This window comes from Puntigrus tetrazona, chromosome 5 (genome assembly GCF_018831695.1).
Source record: "Puntigrus tetrazona isolate hp1 chromosome 5, ASM1883169v1, whole genome shotgun sequence".
NCBI lineage: Eukaryota > Metazoa > Chordata > Actinopteri > Cypriniformes > Cyprinidae > Puntigrus > Puntigrus tetrazona.
The window spans coordinates 27312889-27333310 of NC_056703.1; the positions used below are offsets into that span (position 1 = coordinate 27312889).

The 20422-nt window shown below is 36.2% G+C and overlaps 2 protein-coding genes across 2 annotated transcripts in view; one reads left to right on the top strand and one right to left on the bottom strand.

Annotated features, from left to right (window-relative positions):
• The window catches only part of inpp5jb (inositol polyphosphate-5-phosphatase Jb), a 21910-nt gene continuing 1488 nt past the window's right edge, over positions 1-20422 (bottom strand). Inside the window, exons 2-13 of the mRNA XM_043239463.1 lie at positions 17300-17805; positions 14219-14326; positions 12989-13097; positions 12165-12281; positions 10159-10334; positions 9347-9458; positions 9003-9112; positions 7871-8072; positions 6363-6500; positions 6176-6259; positions 5964-6068; positions 1-4547 (exon numbers count right to left, since the gene is read on the bottom strand). Coding sequence (XP_043095398.1) covers positions 4233-4547; positions 5964-6068; positions 6176-6259; positions 6363-6500; positions 7871-8072; positions 9003-9112; positions 9347-9458; positions 10159-10334; positions 12165-12281; positions 12989-13097; positions 14219-14326; positions 17300-17799 — 2076 coding nt within the window. The 5' untranslated portion in view covers positions 17800-17805 and the 3' untranslated portion in view covers positions 1-4232. The remainder of the gene's footprint in view (positions 4548-5963; positions 6069-6175; positions 6260-6362; positions 6501-7870; positions 8073-9002; positions 9113-9346; positions 9459-10158; positions 10335-12164; positions 12282-12988; positions 13098-14218; positions 14327-17299; positions 17806-20422) is intronic.
• Positions 19178-20422, top strand: part of selenom (selenoprotein M) — a 10075-nt gene continuing 8830 nt past the window's right edge. Inside the window, exon 1 of the mRNA XM_043239464.1 lies at positions 19178-19300. The gene's annotated coding sequence lies outside the window, so the exon portion shown is untranslated. The remainder of the gene's footprint in view (positions 19301-20422) is intronic.

Here is a 20422-nt window from a genome sequence, read left to right on the forward strand (position 1 = left end):
TTCCACTTTCAAAAGGATTTATTTCCATTTTGACACCAATATTTGACAGTGGTCTAAGGCAAGACACCATTATACAACAACAACCAAGAACAGTGATTCACAAGTCTACCAGATCGATACATTCTGCTCAGTACAAGTCCAAAAAAAGTGTTTCATTATAATCAAGGTGAATACAAAGCAAACACCTATGTCACGTTTGCTTTAATGAACAATAAAGATGCAGAACTGAAAAATAAAATTATAAATTCATGTTCTCAATATAATCATAAATCACTTTCTTCATAATGATTTATAAATAAACACACTGACCAGCAGAATCTGACATGCACATAATGGCATGAATAAGAAAATAAATATAATCTTAAAGTTTCTTTTCTGTTTTGGCACTGATTGTCATCTGTTCTACATACTGGATTTATATACCCACATCTCATCTATATAATCATTGAGCTCATTTCCATTTATAACATTCCCTTTGCATGCTTTTTTATATATATATTTCTATAATTTCTCGGAATAAAATAATAATAATAGAAAAATGCATGGCAACCAAAATTAAGTATCAGACACTCGCACTTGCAAAACATTTATTTGGCTTTTAAAGGAAAGTGAATTTTCCAATACTGCATCTTATTCATATTAGCTTTTAAATTTTGTATGGCTAATGGAGTATAAAAATATAATGACTATTAACACACCTGATCCTGATTTTGGTTTCTTTTTCGGCAACTTGTGTTGTTGCAAATGAACTAGGTTTGAAGAAATCGGACATGGTAAGTGTTGTGAGGGTCTTACGGAAAATAGAGATCACGTATCTAAAACACATACAAACATCTAGAATTAAGTTGCCTCAACTTTTGTCAAAGTGCCATTTTCTCGCTATAGACTTACAGTGTTTCTAGTAAAAAGTATCTTGTTCCAAGATGCCAGATTGCGATTTCCGAAGATATTCCAACAGCAAACTATAAAGATTAGTTTAAAAACGCGTAGAATGTAAAAGAATGACTATTTAACGTCTTCCATCGTCCGTATTTTCTCTGTTCCATTTAGAAGCGACACATCTCGACACGATATTGAAAGGTGGCAGACAGCACTATACTGTGAACACGTCCATGCAAAAACATATACACTGACACGCTTATACTCTCACTCAGCTAACCATGTAAACAGTGAGACAGCACGCCACGTGTCCTAAGGCTAAGTAGTCATGGTACAAAATTTCTATGGGTTACAAACTACTAATCCAATAAGTTACGATAATCGGAGCACTTAGTAGAGCCCTGTAGACGACGTCAAAACAGATACCGTGACCCTGGAGGGGTCGAACTGGAGACGAAAAGACAAGATGGGGAATGAGAGAGGAGAGGAGAGGAAATAGAGGAGAAAGGAGAAGAGATGTAGAGGAGACCAGAGATCTTACCATGTAGGATAAATCCTAGAAAGCCCTAGACAACACATACGCTAGGATTCCTACCACAAGTACAGTCATGATACAATACTTGGCACAAGTCAGACTAAAAGATCAGATAGAAACCACGTCGTTTAAAGTCAACATGAAATCAAATTCGATGCTGTTTGCACAATTCTGGAGAGTGTTACCCGATTTTCACTGACAAAACAACTAAAAGCCATTCGGTGAAAATGCGGTCAACGTGAGTTGAGCCCAGTTTATTGTCAATAAAACACTTTATACTTTACTTGTCTGTTACTGTCAGATAATACAGGAACGCCTAGTTTTGCAAACTCCAGCGAATTTATACATGAACGCACCTAATGGCAGTTCACACAGAATGCGTTTTGCATTACACTGCACTTCTTTTCCAATGTTTTTCTACATAAACTTTCACTAGACTGACATTTTGACCATTGCACTTGAATCTCGCATCTTTTGCAGCATCTCACACCATTCAGCAGTTAAAAGTTATCGATTAGTAATTCTATTAAAGTGTGATAAAAGGTAAGTTAGTGTGAACGTAGTTTTTTTTTCTGCCTATTGCAGTAGACGTACATGTTCGACCTCAGCTGTCTTGTCTTTTGCGCCATCTAAAACGACACGGCATTTTAAAAAAGCAATACCGAAGTTCATTCTACTCCCGGCGTGTGATCTTAAGTGCAAAAATGCACTTACAACCCTTACAACGCAGGGTCAAAATGACATTTAATACATTTTTTTTTCATAGTCTTCCATTCTAGTGTAATAAAAAGTTATAAATGCACTTCTTTTCCATAGTTTTTTCTATATAAAGATGCACCAGCTGATGTTCCTGACCATTGTGCTCACAGAACACATTTTTAAGATGGACGTTTTTGACTTAGATCTTTTTCCACAGGTCGATCATTACACTGAATGAGTTGTGCATCTTTTAAAAATGCATCTCTGCACATATATTTCCTTTCAGATGATGTCACAAAACACCAGTCAATAACACCCACTTTTCACAATCCAATCAATTCAAAGCCCACCTTGTATTTTTTTCACTGGCTATCCTGTTTAATTCTAAAATGCACAACTCAAAATATGTTTGTGAACAGCATTTCATGTTGACTTTAAACTAGCAGGCCGAGGAGCTGGACGTTACTTCGAAATAAGATTTGAGAACATTAACCACAGGAACATGACAGCACAGCAGTCACAACTTTGAGAGCAATAGACTTCATCATTGTCCTATAATATCGTAAAATGCTAACAGTTGGTTAAGATGGTAATGGACATGAATAATATACAAACTTTACTTTACCGAGTGCTGCGCTAGCCAAAAGCCATCCCTTTATGTGTGTCTGCCTTTCAAAACCTGAGGAGAGTAAATATATGCATTTTCAGAGCATGTGTCTTCCCTGGCATAATAAGGTGCTGATGACAGCAAGTCACCTTCAGCAGGGTATTCTCATCATCCTCTGTGGCAGGACACTGTACAGTCACGAGCTCTGCTCCAAAACCTAGTGAACTGCCTCGCTTTCTGTTATCTACATAGGTTACCTTACAAGGCAGTGTCTTTTAATGCACCACTTCCCATTAGAAACCTGACTCGTAGTTGATTACCTCAGACAGACTCTGAGCAAATTACATAGCACACAGGAATATTGCCTGAAACAGTCACTGAGACGGAGCTGTTTTACTCCATTTTTTTCAGAATTTGATTCGTAGTCGAGTATTTCTCACAGTGCAGTTTGCCCAGTCCTTTAGGGGTGAGATGCTTCGCCAAAACAAGATATCGTTTGCATTTCGATAGCTATGTTTCCATCCACCTATTTGTATGCACATATTGCGGTACTGCATAAAAAAAAAACACATGATGGAAATTCCGAGATGTGCAACAAATTGAGGCAGACACATTTTTTTATCTGATAAGAAAACAGCACAAAAACTATGACTAAATTCCTTTACGTGCATCAAAAAAAGCCACGTGACTTTGTGCAGTGAGACAGCATCGGAAATGTTTTAGTCATTTTTAAAAGTTTGAGCCAAAGTCTGTCAGCAAAGTGGTTTGATTATGATTAACTGTCTTTCACAGTTGTATTTCCGAACAGCAGGTATCCGCCTCCGAATTCACAATGGCATGACTCTTGTTTATTACATTTTGTCTGCGTGCTTTGAGCTGTAAGTCATCAAAAAAGACCCACAGTAGCTTCTCCTACTACAGAAAATGACCTTTTCTTAAAGATATGTGGCACCAGTTTTTAGGAAGTTCTCTTTATCTAGCTGGATGCAAACAGTCCTTCATTTGTAAAACTTTAGTGTGGTATTTCAGTTTTGCGTATAAATTAAATTCACAGTTTTGAGTGGAAACATAGCTAACGGTGCCGTGATAGGCAGCTCGACTAGAGTTTGGAACAGAGCACTGGAAAACATAGCGGATCTGCTCCAGTAAATCCAATAAGAATTTTGTGCATTAAACCCTGGTTGATTCTGGAAAACAAAATCCACGAATCGCATGTTATTGTGCATCTAAGGTTACTTCTTAGAGTTTCAGATTTAGTATTGTGCAGTTAGAGAGGAATAGGAGAAGAAGAATATGAATAGAATGACAGAACAGGCACAAACAATTTAGTCCGCCCTCTTGTGTTTGCTGGAGGGAACCACACACTAAACGCTTCTGCCCTGCAACATATAAGACAACATCTCCAAACAACATCACAGGACAGTAAATGTACAACGACATCACAGACCCAGCAGATACTTGCGACCCCAGCCTCGAGCTGATATCTTTCTCCAGAGAAGGTGCTGTGCTTAGCTAAGGTTCCTCTGGCTTGGTTGCATCTTTTCCTGAGTTAGAGCTGTCATCCGTGGGGAAGGGGTCACCGAAGGACCCGTCGGTCCCGCCGGCCGGCCTGCTGGAGCTGGAATGTGCCGAGGTCTCTTTGGAGTGCGGTTCGTTGGGGTTTGCCATCTTCCTTCCGACTCGTCTGGAGCTCAAGCCGCTGCTCTGCTTCTCTTCGGTCTCGGGGCCGGAGTCACAGGAGTCGCTCTTCTTCACCTCATCATCAGACGTGAAGTCGGAGCTGTCAGACGGACTCAGACCAGCTGCGGCGGATGCTGGCAGTTGAATCTTAGGTGACATTAAAGGCTTCAAGTTATGAAATGTGGGTTCTGGGTTTGTCACGCCAAAGAAAAATGTGTTATTGACCACCCGGCCAAATTTGAATGCTGAAAATAACGCGAAGTAAATAAAATAAGGTATCACAATCTTGAAAAAATAAAACGAACGCTGTGGGCGTGTCCGCTCGCGCCGCTGAAACCACACCCACTCACAGCAAAGCCGCCGCCTCTCTCAACTGTCTTCCTCAAGCAGCTTGACTTAAATAAGAGACCAAGCTCAGCTGTTTTGTGAATTATAGCAACCACATAACATGATGAAAGCACAGCTAGATAGCAAACTGTAAGCTGTAGTACGTAATGGTGATGAAGCAGCACAGACCAACGATCAGTGTTTGACGTCGCAAGAGCGATTCAAAGCATAATGAGCATCTGCTCTCTATAGCTATCAGTGTATTGTTATTGTGTCTGTGTTATTTCTATAGTATATTGTACAAGTTATATTTTGAATTAGCATTTATTTTCATCTTTTTAGTTTTCGTATTAATTTTAGTCATTTTTAGTGCACATTAGTAATTTTGGTGGGGGGTTTTTTCGATTTAGCATTATTTTTATTGTAATTTTAGCAATTTTAATGCTTGGATTTAACCCTGTTAAGCTATATGAAATAATAGAAAAATCTGCCATAAATATAAAAGATTAAGTATTTTAATATAAAAAGATTTTTTTAAATCTAAAATTTATCAAACATTTAGCCAAAATATATATTTTTTAAATCTCAAAACTTCACATAGAATATATATTTTTTGATACATCAGGCTTTTTTTGGTGAATGTAGTGTATTTTATATCGTCTTTAAATGTGCTTTATAAATAAATGCTGTTGTGGTTGTTATTGTGAGCTCAAACTTGAGAAACAAAAATGTAAAATGTAAAATTTGCATTCGGATATCTATATGGAAAAAAAGTCAGATGAAATACAAATAGCTTATAATGTAAACCAGTGAGATTGGGCTAATGTAAAATGTCTGTAAATATACAGTAAGTTGTTTCTCTTTACCTCTCAATAATGTGATAATTGAGATTTTTATTTAAACACAAAACAAATGCAAATATTTAACTGCAAAATATATAATACAATGCTATACTAAGCCTGATGGATAATATTGTATACATTTAAACGATATGATTTTTATGATATAGGCAAAATCAAGTAACCTAAATTGTTTCTGACACACAGCAACAACAATAACAAAAGTGAATCTTATGACCTAAATCTGATTTTATTTCATTATTTCCAAAAGCAATATTTAAAATTTTTGTTTTCATCTATTATTTTTATTTTATTTCAGCAACAGTTAGTAGTCTATTATTGATTCAAACATAAGAAAAACATAGTATCTGAGAAGAGTTTTATGGTGCATATTTACCTGGAATGGCTCGGTGACGCCCACAATAGAGCTCATATTGTTGCTGTAATAACCTAATATGAAGTCCCCAGAATCCTTTGGCAATTCTTCCTCTGTAAAAATCACCTGAAGATTCCGAATCAAAAATTCTTCATCAAAATTCAGTCTTCAAAATGTGACTTAATGTGAGTGTCTTTGACTTGCGGCTAAATGCATGTATGATGTTCTCTTACTTGGTGCTCCTGTCTTAAGAAGTCAGACTCTTCCTGCTTGGCCCAAATGTAACTTACATAGTCTTTATGATGTTTAAACCCAACCTGTGAAAAACAAAACTGGGCTTAAAAACACAAACCAAGCGACAAAAAACTTCTAAATCATATATATCAAAATTCTCAGAACTGTTGAAGTTAATTAAATAACCTTGTAAAGCCCAATCCAGTCCCAGGAGCTTCGAGCAAAGTTGGGTGTCACCTTGAATTTGGCCACTGCGTCGGATATCTCTCTCCATTCATCCTCTACAAAGAGTGTTACTAAAGGCATGTCCACCCTGTATGGGAACTGCAGGCCCATCACGTTAAACACACTGTGCAAACTCATCAACGTTACTGTAATTGAGCCTCGTTTATCAATCTAATGTAAAAACGAGCATAAATACGTCCGCACAAATCAGTTTAAATGTGATTCATGAAACATCATATGAATGCTGGTAAATGTGGCGGCGGAAAACAATCGTTATCACGCCCCTAAAAACACCCCAGATTGGAAGTTTACGACACAGAAACAAAACCTGGCCAAAAAGAGGAAATAATCTTAAAAGGCAAATTAATCTTACTCCAAAAAAACCTGTTAACCTTGTAATAACCTTGTAATTATTCATGTGATTTGTATGTATGCCTATATTAAAATATTAGTAAATATAAACATTATAGCCTCGTTCCCTCACTCAACAACAAATATTTTAAATTCAACATTCTAACATTCTTTAAAATTTTATTCAGAACAAAACGAGAATGAAAAATAATTAGTTTTAACCTTATATATTAAACTATACATTAGAACATAAATCCACAGGCCATTGGCATTCATTATAGACAGCAAATAAACAGGGCTTTGCTTCACTCATGTTCTAATATCCATCTAAAATTCTTCACATGAACAAAAAACATTTTTGTTTGGGCACTGCATGTTGATTTTACAGCAGATGGTAATTAAAATAATCGAAGTTTGGTTGATTGCATTTTAGTTTTATGATGAATAGATTAAATGTCAGGCAGCACTAGAACTAATGTTGTTTGTGTGTGTGTGTGTGTGTGTGTGTGTGTGTGTGTGTGCCACCCGTGTGATCAGATGGATTCAATCAAATAAAAGCATAAAGAAAAGAAATAAAATGCATAATAATAAGAGTGTCATAAAAACGATAGCCTATACTTGTTGCAGTTTTTTGTTGTTGTATGTATTATAGCCTATAATATCTTTAGTGTGGTCCTATTTATTTATTATGAATCCTCACGATCTGCTCTTTGCGCTTGTTCTCAAAACCTACGCACGAGCGGAGACCAGACGTGAGATTTGATCATAACCATATTGATTTTGTGCAAAAACGCCCAATTTTCTGTTGTACGTTAGTTTAGTAAATGAGGCCCAATAAGTGTACACATTCATACAGCAGCCTAATACATTCACAACAGTGTGTCTCAAGTGGAGTGAACTACTGTGATGTTTTTATCAGCTCCTTCAGACGGCACCCATTCGCCGCGGAGCATCCACTGATGAGCCAATGATGCAATGTTACATAACGCTGTTCCTATGAAGATGCAAACTCATCTACATCTTGGGTGGCTTGATGGTGAGAAAATCTCACCAGTACTCAATCTCACGTTATAATACCAAAAGAAAGGAATTAGTTCTCGTAAAGTTAGCGTGCTTACCTGCAAAGTGAAAATAGAGGAGACTGGCTTGTGGTCGCTGACGGTGTACTCCATGTGACTGCGGTAAAAGTGCTGTGAGACACGAGTTCCGCTGGTTAGACCTGACAGGGAGCTGCGCTTCGACATGCTGTTGCTGACCTGAGCCATCGGCCTCAACCTCCAGAGAATACGATCGGTCCATGCGGGCTTACGCTTTTTACCACTAAGAAAGATCAAGATTCACCTAAATAACAATGCAATAATAACGGCAGCACTGCATGAACTAAATACTACAGATTAGAGTAACAGCAGCATATGTTTGCTTTAATAAAACGGTTAGTTCCATTCCTGGATTCTGATTGGTCAGCAGCTGTGTTTTATACATGATACAGCACGGCTACGGCTACGACCGCTGAGCAGAACCCTTAGCAACCACCGTCAGCAACATTAACAATTAATAATACAGCATAAAACTGTTCTGTGTGTATTTCGGCAAAATTAAATGTCTGTTATTTATTTAATGTACTATGAGCGATGGGCGGCGCTATGTCTGTTTTGAACTAATAGATGGAAAAAAGATTTTTTCGCAAGCTGAGAGATACGCAGATGTATTTGTGTGAGAAAATATCATATGTATCGCTGCAAAATAAATGATGCAGCGAATGATAAGATTAGATGAGAGGCATGTTCAGAACGGGATTATTTTTTTAGCAGTAGGACCGCATTTAACAAACTTGCTTCGATTTAAATACATATATTTTTAGTTTAAATATTTTTTTATTGTGTGGTAACTGTTTTATATAAGCAATAAGGTACTCGAGGCAGTGCTGTATCGTGAATAAATCACGGCTGAAGGGGGTTGCAGACACATATAATATATGGAATATAAGATTTTATGTGGTCACTTTGCATTAAAACTACGGAAGATTGTTTCAGTCACTGAATAAAAAATAAAAGATAACTGCGAGTGCGAATTTTTACCTATTTTCTAGCAATTTGTGATTGTACAGTATGTCTCATAATTCTTATTTTTTGATAATATAAACTTGATATAAACATCTTTGTGTGTGTAAGTCCTTAACTTTTTTTAGTCCACCCAGATCTGTTTAGGAGCATGAAAAGTTATGTGTCTAAATGTATACAGTTTCTTCACCTGGTATCATAAGTGTCCGTACCCACATCAAACTTATAAGTAGGAGGGAATTTAAGCGGGCCCTCGTGGAAGCCTTCAAGCACAGTCTCACTGCCTTTAGCCATGTTCAGCTGGAAGAATCAGAGAGGACAAGAATACAGTTAGTATAATAATAGTTAATAATAGTAGCACAGGGAAATATGTAGATTAAACAAACATATTTATATTGCATTGTTTCGTCAACATCATGACCAAGATCCCTTGGACAAAACAGTCGCTCTGACTTCAGTGGCATTTCATGTTTTCAAAATATTGACGAAATGTTATCAGTGAAAACATGGTCTTAGACATTTATGAGAACTCACCTGGTCTTTTTCCCATAAAGTGGAAAGCTTGTTATTGTCGATGGCTGATTTCACAATTTGCATATCCAGGTCCTCGATTCGAAAGTTCAAGTCTCCAAACCAGAAAACCACACTGCACACAAACATTTATCCAAGAGTCACTTTGTACAGTTTTCGATATCAATTTTAAGATTTTAAGGTCAGTTTAAATAACTTCCGTGGTGGATTGTGTCGCCTCCGGCAGGGTCACGTCATCACGACAAACACTAAACCAATCTCGTGAGAAAACATCGCAAATCTTATGCACTGTTGATTTAAAATACAATGTACAATGTACAATTTGATTCATATAAAAATGTAAATCTAATCATGATTAGAGTGTGAGCATGTGGTACAATAACATACAAACCACACATAAATTGACCACAGCATAAAAATCCCAATTTCTTACTTATGGGCTTGTGATCCAACTGTTTAGTATTATTTTGTAGTGAATTAATTGGTCTCTTGGTAGAAGAAAGAAAAACAATGCATATGCCATATGCCATCATGGACAGATTGTGTGCTAAAATGAACATTGCAATATCACACTATTATTCTTGTTTTAATTTTGCATTAAACGGTTGAGAAATGCTTCCCTGGGGGGGGAATTATAATACAACGGCACCATCTGTTGGTGACATAAATAATTATGAATGATAATAATTGTGCAAATAATTTTGGCACATTTTCTTAACGTCCTGATGGGAATGAAATATAGTTGCAGTAATAACAATGATGTGTTTGTATATTAATTGTATAGTGCACAAAAGCGATGTGTGTGTGTGTCTTACTCGTGATCCAGGACGCCTGTAGCTGCTTGTCCTTCAAACTGCTGCTGCTGCAGGATGCTTTCGAAGTCCTCCATGCGCTGGTCTGAGTTCTCCATGTGTGCAGGCAGGTGACAGTTCAAGAAACAGATCGAATGGCCAAAAACGTTCATTCGAGCGCTGATGCCTCCTTTATTCCCCTAAAGAGCAAGAGGGTCAGAGGTCAGTTGACTTTTTTTTGACTTTTTTTTCTCATGTCCTGATCACCTTAGAGATTCCAAACCGTCCTGTACTGTTTCTTCATAAGACTTTTTTTCCCCCCAAACCAAATATGCTGTACAAAAAAAATGTCACGCTCTTGCTTTTTCAAGCTTATTGTCTATTTATGAGTACTTTTAAAACGCTTCCCTTAATCCTACCCCATTAATAAGCAGCAGGGCTTTGTTATTTGTTTGTTTTAGGGCTTTTCTTAGGAAAAATAGTGAACATGTACTCCTTATTCTAAAGTGTTACTGCAATAGCACATAGATTTAGACACTTTTCATTGGACACACAAGCAGATTATGTTACATATATGCAAAATGCTGTAGAACTGTATATGTACTGTATATGTTTAAAGTGTTTTTAAAAAATGTTAAACTATATAATGAGCATCTATACGAGGGTTGGTGGACGTGCAGAATTTAAATCGATGTAAATCTGATCTTTCCACTAAAACCTGCAGGCAAACATGACTCAGATGAGCAGAACTAAAATGGTAACTAATTAATCAAAATATGGAACAGGTGTGCGGTAACCATGGCAATCAGTCATTAGAACTGAGACCTGTGATGAAACATGCACTGCTGTACTGAATTATAAGACAAACTGAGCGAATGTCAAAATGTCATATCATCTGTATATATATATATATATATATATATATATATCATCTTACCATTTCAATTGCTGAAATATCTTTATATCATTCCTGTAGCAGCAAGGGATAAAACCCTTTTCCCCGGTTTCACACGTTTAAAGTATTAAATTATAGGGCTTGAAAAGGATTTGGACATACCTACAATTTATGAATTTCAAAGAAACTGAGATGTTCAAATATTTAAAAAAAAAAAACGTATTTAAAACCTGCCTTAAACTTGGTTTGATGGTTTGATGTTTTTATTACTGAATGGAATGCATTTAATGTGAGAATTTACAGGAAAAAAAGTTCCATTTACTTAAATGATATAATTCTAAGTAATAATTTGCTTAGTGATTGTTGTAAACTGAGCAATTTGCAACAACACTTTTACATATTATGTATTATAAAAGGTATTCGTTATGCACACTGCAATGCATTACATAGGCTATTTTCATTATTAAACACAAACCAAAATGTATTATAATATTTGCAAATAGCTTGTTAGACATTTGAAATATGTTGTTTTAGATGTTTTTGATGCAGCGATTAATAATTATAATGTATTATAACTTTTTTAACAATTATTTACGAGATCATGCAATGCAATATAAGGTGCAATGCATGACATTAAAGCATCTTTTACATGAATACATAAAGTGTTACCTAAAACCCTTTAGCGATAATTTAAAAGAGATTATTCGCAGCTTTAAGTATGCTGCCATGATACTGCTCATGCTCATTCATGCTCTAAGAACTCAGAAGAATGTGACTTGGATTTTACTTTATAACTTATTAATACCCGAGGGAAAAACTGTCCGGCTTCAGTAGATCAATCGTTAACTTCGTTATAAAATCTGACAACGTAATTCTTCCGGCGAGAGGTGAGTTCATCATTATGACGCCATCATTTTATATTCATTAGCTGTTCAGCACGTTATTAATATTTTAGCAACGAACAGCATGAGATATTTGACAGAAACCTCGTTAACAGCTTCCTGTAACCTTTCGGTAAAATAAATCAGGTAGACAGATCAGCTGAGAGACGTGGCATTCCTTTAAACCGTCCCGGACATTTACATCAGAAAGGGAAGTGTGAGATTGCACCCGGAGAAAAGCGCAGATAGCGTACCCAGATCCCGCCGAGGCCGGTGCGAGTGGTCTGTGTTTGAATGCCTCTCAGGAACGGCAGGTGAAAGTACTTGGCGAAGACCAGAAGCAGCATTCCCTGCATCCTCTGAGAAGTGACCTACACACACAAATATATGAGTCAACGGGGGATATGAGGAATGAATGTTAATTAGAAGAAATGGATTCAGTGCCAAAGGCTTCCTCTCTAATTTCTATAAAAAATAAAAAATTTTATCCTGAAATAAAGCTATAAATAAAGCTTTAAACACTCAGTTATCAATTATCTGAAATAAAACGCATTTGAGTAATAAAATCACTAAAGCTAAATAAAGATAATAATAAAATTGACAAAACACTGACAATAAAACTTCACAAAAGGTAAAGTGACCAAAAAAAAAAAACATTCTAATTCAGAATATTACCGAAAAATACAATATTATATTTCACTTCTAGTGTGATTGAGCAGAAGCGATTTTAAATTAGATTTTTTAAATCCTTACAAAAAAAAAAAGAATTCTATCTTACTGCCTACCCTGCGATTCAATTAGTGTGGAAACACTACACAGAGCATGCATAATTTGTAGTATGCAACGTTATTTTCAAAGGAGATTATTTTTCCGCACAGAAAATAAAGCCAGATAAAATGAGGAGGAGTCTGACTGATAGAAAATAGAAACATGAGCCGCAAGACCAGCAAAGAGATTTTCATCCTCAGCCACTCACTCACTGTTACATAATGTGACCCCTGAAGCTCTAATGACAAGTGTGTGTGTGTGTGTGTGTGTGTGTGTGTGTGTGTGTGTGTTTAAAGGGAACATTACTGACCAGTACATATCCAAAGGGGCTGAGAGCGTCCATGCAGACCTCGCTCCACTGGTCAGTGAAAAGAACATCTTTCAGTCGTTTGTTGATCATTGAGTTCACTTCCTGTAAGCTAAGACAGGGTGGAAGAAAGTGCAGACGTGAGATGAAGCTGAAATTAAAGGACAAAAAATATCAGAATGGAGAGGTAGAACAGACCTCAAGGCAGGCGGTAGATTATACTGTATCTCTAGTGTGTTTATGTAGGTCATGTCCTAGATTATGACCTTCACATTAAAGCATTATAGCATGATAACTGAATCTATTCTCATGAAAACTTGATTTGACAGTGTCGTATTTAGATTTTTGGTCTTCTCTTCAGAGTATGAATCTAAGTTCCTACTGATGTAATTAACAAGATACTAAATAAAGTTGATCTTATCCTGCTGGTATTGAAATTAAGATACCATGCTTTCCTTGAATCATGCAATTTAAAGGCTTCCTAATCACATTCTCAGTAAGACCTTATCTCTTTTTGAAGAATAGATGCATTAAATTAATCAATAATTTCATACATTCTGTTCATTTGGATTTTACATTCATTGTAGAATCTTGAAAATACGGTTTTTAACATCTATAATAATCAGAAATGTTTCTTGAGCTGCGCATTAGAAAAATTCAGATTTACATCACATCAATAATTTACATTTTTGAAATGTTCTCATATAAAACAGGTGTTCTGGACTGTAATAATATTTCATAATATTTTCACTGTTAAAAAAACCCAAAAAACTTTCAGCTGGAAGTTTAGTTTAGTCTTTCGTTTTTGAACTTACACGAACTATTTTAGCCGTTTTAGAGGTAGAAAATAATTGTAAATGTTAAAATGTTGTCTGGTGCAGTGAAATTATAATTATTGTCCATTTAAACACTGAACTTCAACCCTGTGATATTCAAATAAAAGGATTAAACGGTTGTTGCAGAGGACATCATTTGAAGGAGAAAACAGTACCTAATATCAAAATATTGTAATAATACAAGCATATTATAATAATAATAATACGTAAATATTTAAATAAAATTATATAACCCAAATTATCTAAAGGTTACTGTTGGCAGTTCAACAGTAACCTTTGTAAACAAAAAAAAAATCGTAAATGTTCAGTAGGAACATTTCTGAGTATGCATCTGTGGTCACTTTTCGTGCTGAGCACCATTCATTTATAAAAGCGGCGGCTCTCAATGGAAACTCACCCTATAATATACATGTCTGTGTTCCCATCACCAACATTCAGCCCCAGTAATGAAGTGACGTCTTCGGGAGGCATGGCTGAGCCCACGTTCCACGTGATAATGTGCACCCTTTTGGCAGAAAGAGACATCAGAGAACAGCAGTCATCTTCAAGTCTCTGCTCCTGGTTGTTATCGGGCACCTCATCCAACAACGTTATTATGCAGCTGTATTATAAGGCGAATGTGAGCGTTTTTTCTTTTCTCCTGTAATTCACGGCTGAAATAAAGCTGTGGCTGTTGCCCTATAACTCATATTTTTAATTTACAAACAGCATGCAAAGACATGCTGTATTTCAGTGAATAAACAAATTAAAGAAATGGAAATGTGAAGAAGGTAAGAGCATCATCAGGACAATTACACACCACACTGCACTCTCGCAAACGCAACCTCGATTTGTCACGCCACATCACATCACCGCAGTTAAACGTGTTAGTAAATCATCTCAATGAAGATCCGAACAATGCTAGGAATATATAAATATTCAGTATATTTTTCAAGAACTCTATCAGCAACTTTCAGAATCTTTTCCAAGGTGGCTAATTTGTACAAATTCGTACGACCTCACTCATAAAATATACCTAGAGTGAGGTTGTACGTATTTGTACAAATTAGCCACCTTGGAAAAAAAAAATTAATTGGTTGTGAGGAAATATAAAAGAAATTTCAAAACTTGTTGTAGATTAGTTTGTTTCTACATCCAAAGATTTGGCGAAATGTATTAATAGGCTGCAGTGAATGGGTGCCGTCAGAACGAGAATCCAAACAGATGATAAAAACATCACAGTAATCCACACGACTCGTCAATTAACATATTTGAAGTGAAAAGCTTGAAATTTTGTGTGTGTATCATTGTGATGTTTCAATCAGCTTTTCTGACGGCACCCATTCACTGGTCCATTAGTGAGCGAGCGTTGGAGTGCTACATTTCTCTTAATACGTTTCAATAAGAAGCAAACTCTACTAAAAATCTACGACCTGGTTTCGCTGAGGACGATTACATTTTCAGCAAATGTTCATTTTTGGGTGGTTTATTCCTTTAATCTCTACATATTTTTTCGATGTCTCAAAAGGTTAAAAGTATGTGATTATTATGTTAATAAATTGACTTGCAATGAGCCTCGTGACATATTTCCATTTTCCAACTGCGTTTTCAGAGTGCTTGTGAGAAGATTTAAAGATCCACAACTTATTCGGAGACGGGAGGAAAGATCCTGAACGCTGCAGCAGTACGGAATTTTCCAAAGCTAGTGAAACGTGAAGTTTTAATCCAACACAAGCTGATCAGAGAAGGCAGTGGCTGGTAAACATACCAAGATTATTTATACCATATACAAGATTATTTCAGCACAGATCAGCCTGCAGCACGGGCTAGTAAAGGGTGTCAGTGCTCTAAACTTGTGTGTGTGAGACCTGATCAACTCACTCATCCAGACCAGAACAACCTTACCCCTTTATTTGAAGAACTGTTTTCTGGATTGCATAAAGTGCTACATAAATGAAGGTGACTTAACTTTATTTATTTGCATTAAAATGAATCACTATTATGCATAATATATGCACAGTAAATGGCATGTTTATGTTAAGAGAATAAAGAGCCAACAAACATATACACAAGCATATCCTGGTTTCGGGCCTTCTCAGATGTATTTAAAATGCCATTAAGCACAATGGAGTGCTGCAGGTTAATGGGGAAAAAATACTGTTGAAATGTTTTGGGGTCGGTATTTATTTTTACATGCATACAAGAATATTTTATGTAATAAATTCATGCACGATATGCAGGCACTCTGAACGCTGTAAGCCATGATAATGTGGAAGCTTAGCCAACAGTCATGCCCAAACCTGCGCTTTGCAATCTAAAATATAGTTCATGCTAAAGCAGAACTCTTTTGAACTGGCTGATCAAGGCCTTTAAGTTCGCTCGTTCACCCAATAGCAAAAAACTGTGAAAACCTTTAAAGAGGCCATCACAGCAATCACAATCACAGCAGACACGACCTTCTAACTGAGCTTTCAAATCAGAAGGCTAAAATCAGGATAGAACATTTTATTTAATTTTATTTCTGAATTGTGACCATTTTTTATGTAAAAATCGCACTAACGTTACAAGTGCACCATTATCAAATCATTAAAAAATGCTTTTTATAACAGCATGTAATTTTTTAAAAATTGTCAAACTGGAGAGCCACAGCCCTGAAAAGTTTAGATTGGACCCTAATTAAACACACCTGATCCAGCCAATCAAGTCCTTGTTTATCCTTAAGATTATTTGAAAACTTCATGGTATGTGTGTTAGAGCAGGGTCGGAACTAATTATAACAGATTGCTGTAGCCTCGTGTGAAAAGATCACCCTTCCACCTAAACAATGTTAAAAAAAAACGTTTCATAATGTATCCTGTCCCATTTTCTGGCAAGCAATTGTCATGATCTGACATAAAAAATCTTGTCATTGAAAATTTGTATTTCTTATGTATAAATATGTATATGAAAGTTATATTTATTGTTATAATTATCAATAAATACTGTTTTAGTGTTTTATGACCGTGTGACTAGGCTCTAATATCCAGCCCTGTTTTATGGAAGCCAGTTTCAGCCTCTGAATTACAAATAAATATGTAATTGTGACTTTTTATTTCACCATTCAGATTTTCTCTGTCAGAATTGCAAAATATAAACTGCAATTGTGAGTTAAAAAATCTAATTCTGATGGGGTTAAAAAAGTTGTGACTTTATATCACATATATAGCAATTCTGACTTTAATATTTGCAATTGCAAGTTTATATCTCTCTGTAAAAAATCTGAATTGCGAGTTTATGCCATGCAATTCTGTGGAAAAATATGAATTTGAGAAACAGTCACAATTACTTTTTACTTTTTATTTGGTGGCAGAAACGATTACTAAAAAGTCAGTTGTAAGGGTTTAATTTTGCAAACTTTTGAATGTAATATTTTCGCTCTTGGCCAGAAAATATAAGTGCCACTTAAAACTGAAACCACAATGCAACATTTTTAAATTGAGCTACATTTTTGAAACCGTACCTGAAATCCTCCACCACCTGCGGCTGAGTGTCGGCGGTCCCAGCGACAGACAGGGCCCTCTGCGGGTGAAAGACGGAATCTGACGGCGGCGGTCTGTACGACGGGGCCTGGGGAAGCGAAGCGGCCCTCATTGCAATGTGGCTCCGAGACACTGCGGTATGTCCTGAAAGCTTCTGTCCAGCCAAACTTGGAGGTCCGTGATCAACATTGAGTTGAGACTGAGGTTCTGAGGGGTGATTGGAGCTGTCGGGGCTGCTCGGTTCAGCCTGGTTGCTCAGCTGCTGTGGTTTAGGAGATTCTGGAGGCTTGGGCTCGGATACGTCGATAGATCCTTCCACTCGCTGGCTCCTCTGAGGCCGGCGTGGCCTGGCCGGGGCCGTCGGGGGTGTAGAAGGGGCAGAAGAAGTTGTGGAAAATGAAGATGCATCTGCTGGTCCTTTTGGTTGTGCAGATGATGCCAGATCATTGCCCTGGCTTTGAATTTGCTGATCTGGTTCCATGCTTATCTAGCAAAATGAAGCACACCGGTGGATCAATCAGCATGTGAATATCAAATACGTTTACTTGTTAACTACATTGTCATGTTCTCTTTGTTAAAAGTCCTAAAAAAACACAATAAGGCATGCAAAATGGTTCCAAACTAAATTACATAAACCTTGTTTAAACAGACGAAAACCTTTTTAAAAGTGTACTACAGAAAAGATATACTTAAGTGTGAACTGAACGTAATGTTTCACGCTTTCATGTTTCAGATTTTTGTTTAAAGTTCTATTAAGTACTTTACAAATGTAAAAATGTACTTTCACAAATCTTTCAAATGTGGTTCAATTGTATTTTAATGTCATTTCTATTGGAATGTCATGTATTCAATTATATTTGTAATTGTACAACTGTGATTAAAGAATTGAGTACATTTAAATAAATTAACACTTCATTTTAGTGTCTTTGTTACACATTAAATGAGCTTACTATTACATAGTTACAAAAATCTAGCCATACAGTAATAACAAGATGTAACTCGGTACTTGATGATAATGTATAATTACACTGTAACAAGGACACCTTAAAATAAGATGTAGCCTAAATTAACTTACGTAAAAACAAATTACATACTACACGTAAAATTAAAATCAAGTCCTTTAAATGTGCTGTACTGCGTTAGTCAACACATTAAATTAAGTGTGCTTCTTTAAAAAAACACAAAAGTATATTGAAAAATGATTTAAGAAGTACTTAAGGCATTATAACAAACAAACACTTCTTCAACGTAGTACTTGTGTTAAAAACAGTCATGAAATTGTCGCATTTAAATGGCCTTTTATTTCATTAATCAGTATCCGAAGTGAACATTTAAGTGCAGAATTAAAGGTCAAAGTCAAGGACCACTGGTCAGTTTTGTTTTAATATAGCTAGCGACACGCATTGCACAGCTAAATCTCAACAGGCTAAATCTATCTAATCCTTTTGGTTTGTTTAAAAACAAGAACTCACCAAAACCACACGAGCAGTGTTGGGCTGTACTGACACTGGGTTGCATAATCTTAGAATTTTTCCATGAAAGAAGTCTTTAATTTATATTTTGATGAGGGTTTTTTTGCTTGTTTGTTTTACTTATTTCTATTTTGCTATCTAACTATTTCTTGTTTTCGGCATTTTGATTTATTACAGTACAATATCCCGTACATGATTACGCTGTGATAAAAGACAAAACACTCGGTTAATATCTGATTGGTTGGCATGAAAGCTGAAGAGTTAAACACGGAGAAGCTCTTCCAAGGTGATGGGTTTCATCTCTAGCTCGAGGGGAGTCTATTCTAGTTTGAAATGAGTCTCTCTGAAATGACAGCTGACAAGCTGGACAAAGAACTAGACTAGACAACAGACACAGCTGTGGAAGTTCCCTAGCCACAGGAAACACTGCTTATAGTTGAGTCAATCATTTCAAAACTCTTCTTGATGTTGCTGTGGTGCAGTACATCCATCCAGAGTTATGTTAAAAGGGTAAGTGACTCCAACGAAGTGAAAAACGCAACCGTGTGATTATCATCTTGAGCAAAATTTGAAAAACCCGTTGTACTGAAAAGTCACGTTCAAATATAAGTATCAGATATGATCGTCAGGCTTGTTTATTTGTTCGTCTCTCAATCATCGTTGCACTGCATTAAATATTTCGATCTTAACTAAGCAGTTAAATATCTTCTTTTTAGGACACGTTATTGATTCATACAACTGATATATTATGCATTTTATAGAGTCTGTTATACCACAAGCTGTTAGAATTTCATCTGACTTCTTGGTCGTATAAATATCCGCATTTTCAGCAAACTGGAAACCGTTGCTCACTCTGTGCTTCTGCGTAAAACTGTTTTTTTTTTTTTTTATATAAGCCATGAATTTGTAATTTTGGTTTTCTTTAAATAAATGAATCTGGCTTTTTATTTTATTTGACAGGATTAAAATCACTAAAACCCTCCAGCATGGCTTTCAGCAATGCAAACACCGTGAGCCTATAAATACTGAGACAAATAGCCAACAACCCGATTTCAAATATTTATACGGAGTCATGTATCTGCTGTGTTTCTGCACAGTCGACATGCTCTTCAGCCTCGCTGTGCTCTGCTCTGCCTGCCTGACCGGCTTTCACTGTATTGACAAGATTGTTACAGTCAAGCGCACGTCTAGAGGTATTTGCTTATCGGCGTGGAATAACGCAAAGCATGTGACCAGCAGGAAAAGGAAAAGAGACAAAAATATAGACTCCACCTAGCAATGACCCCGAATGCAATGAGTCATTGTGTATGTATTTGAATATGCATGCACACACATACACTCAAAGGATGCGTGCAAAATTCTAGCAGTGAATCATTCTGAATATGTTTGTTTGTAAATAGATGGGCAGAGCGACAGACAGACAGATAGATAGATAGATAGATAGATAGATAGATAGATAGATAGATAGATAGATAGATAGATAGATACATAGATAGACAGATAGATAGATAGATAGATAGATAGATAGATAGATAGATAGATAGATAGATAGACAGATAGATAGGTACATAGATACATAGATACAGATAGATATATAGATAGATAGATACATAGACAGATAGATAGATAGAT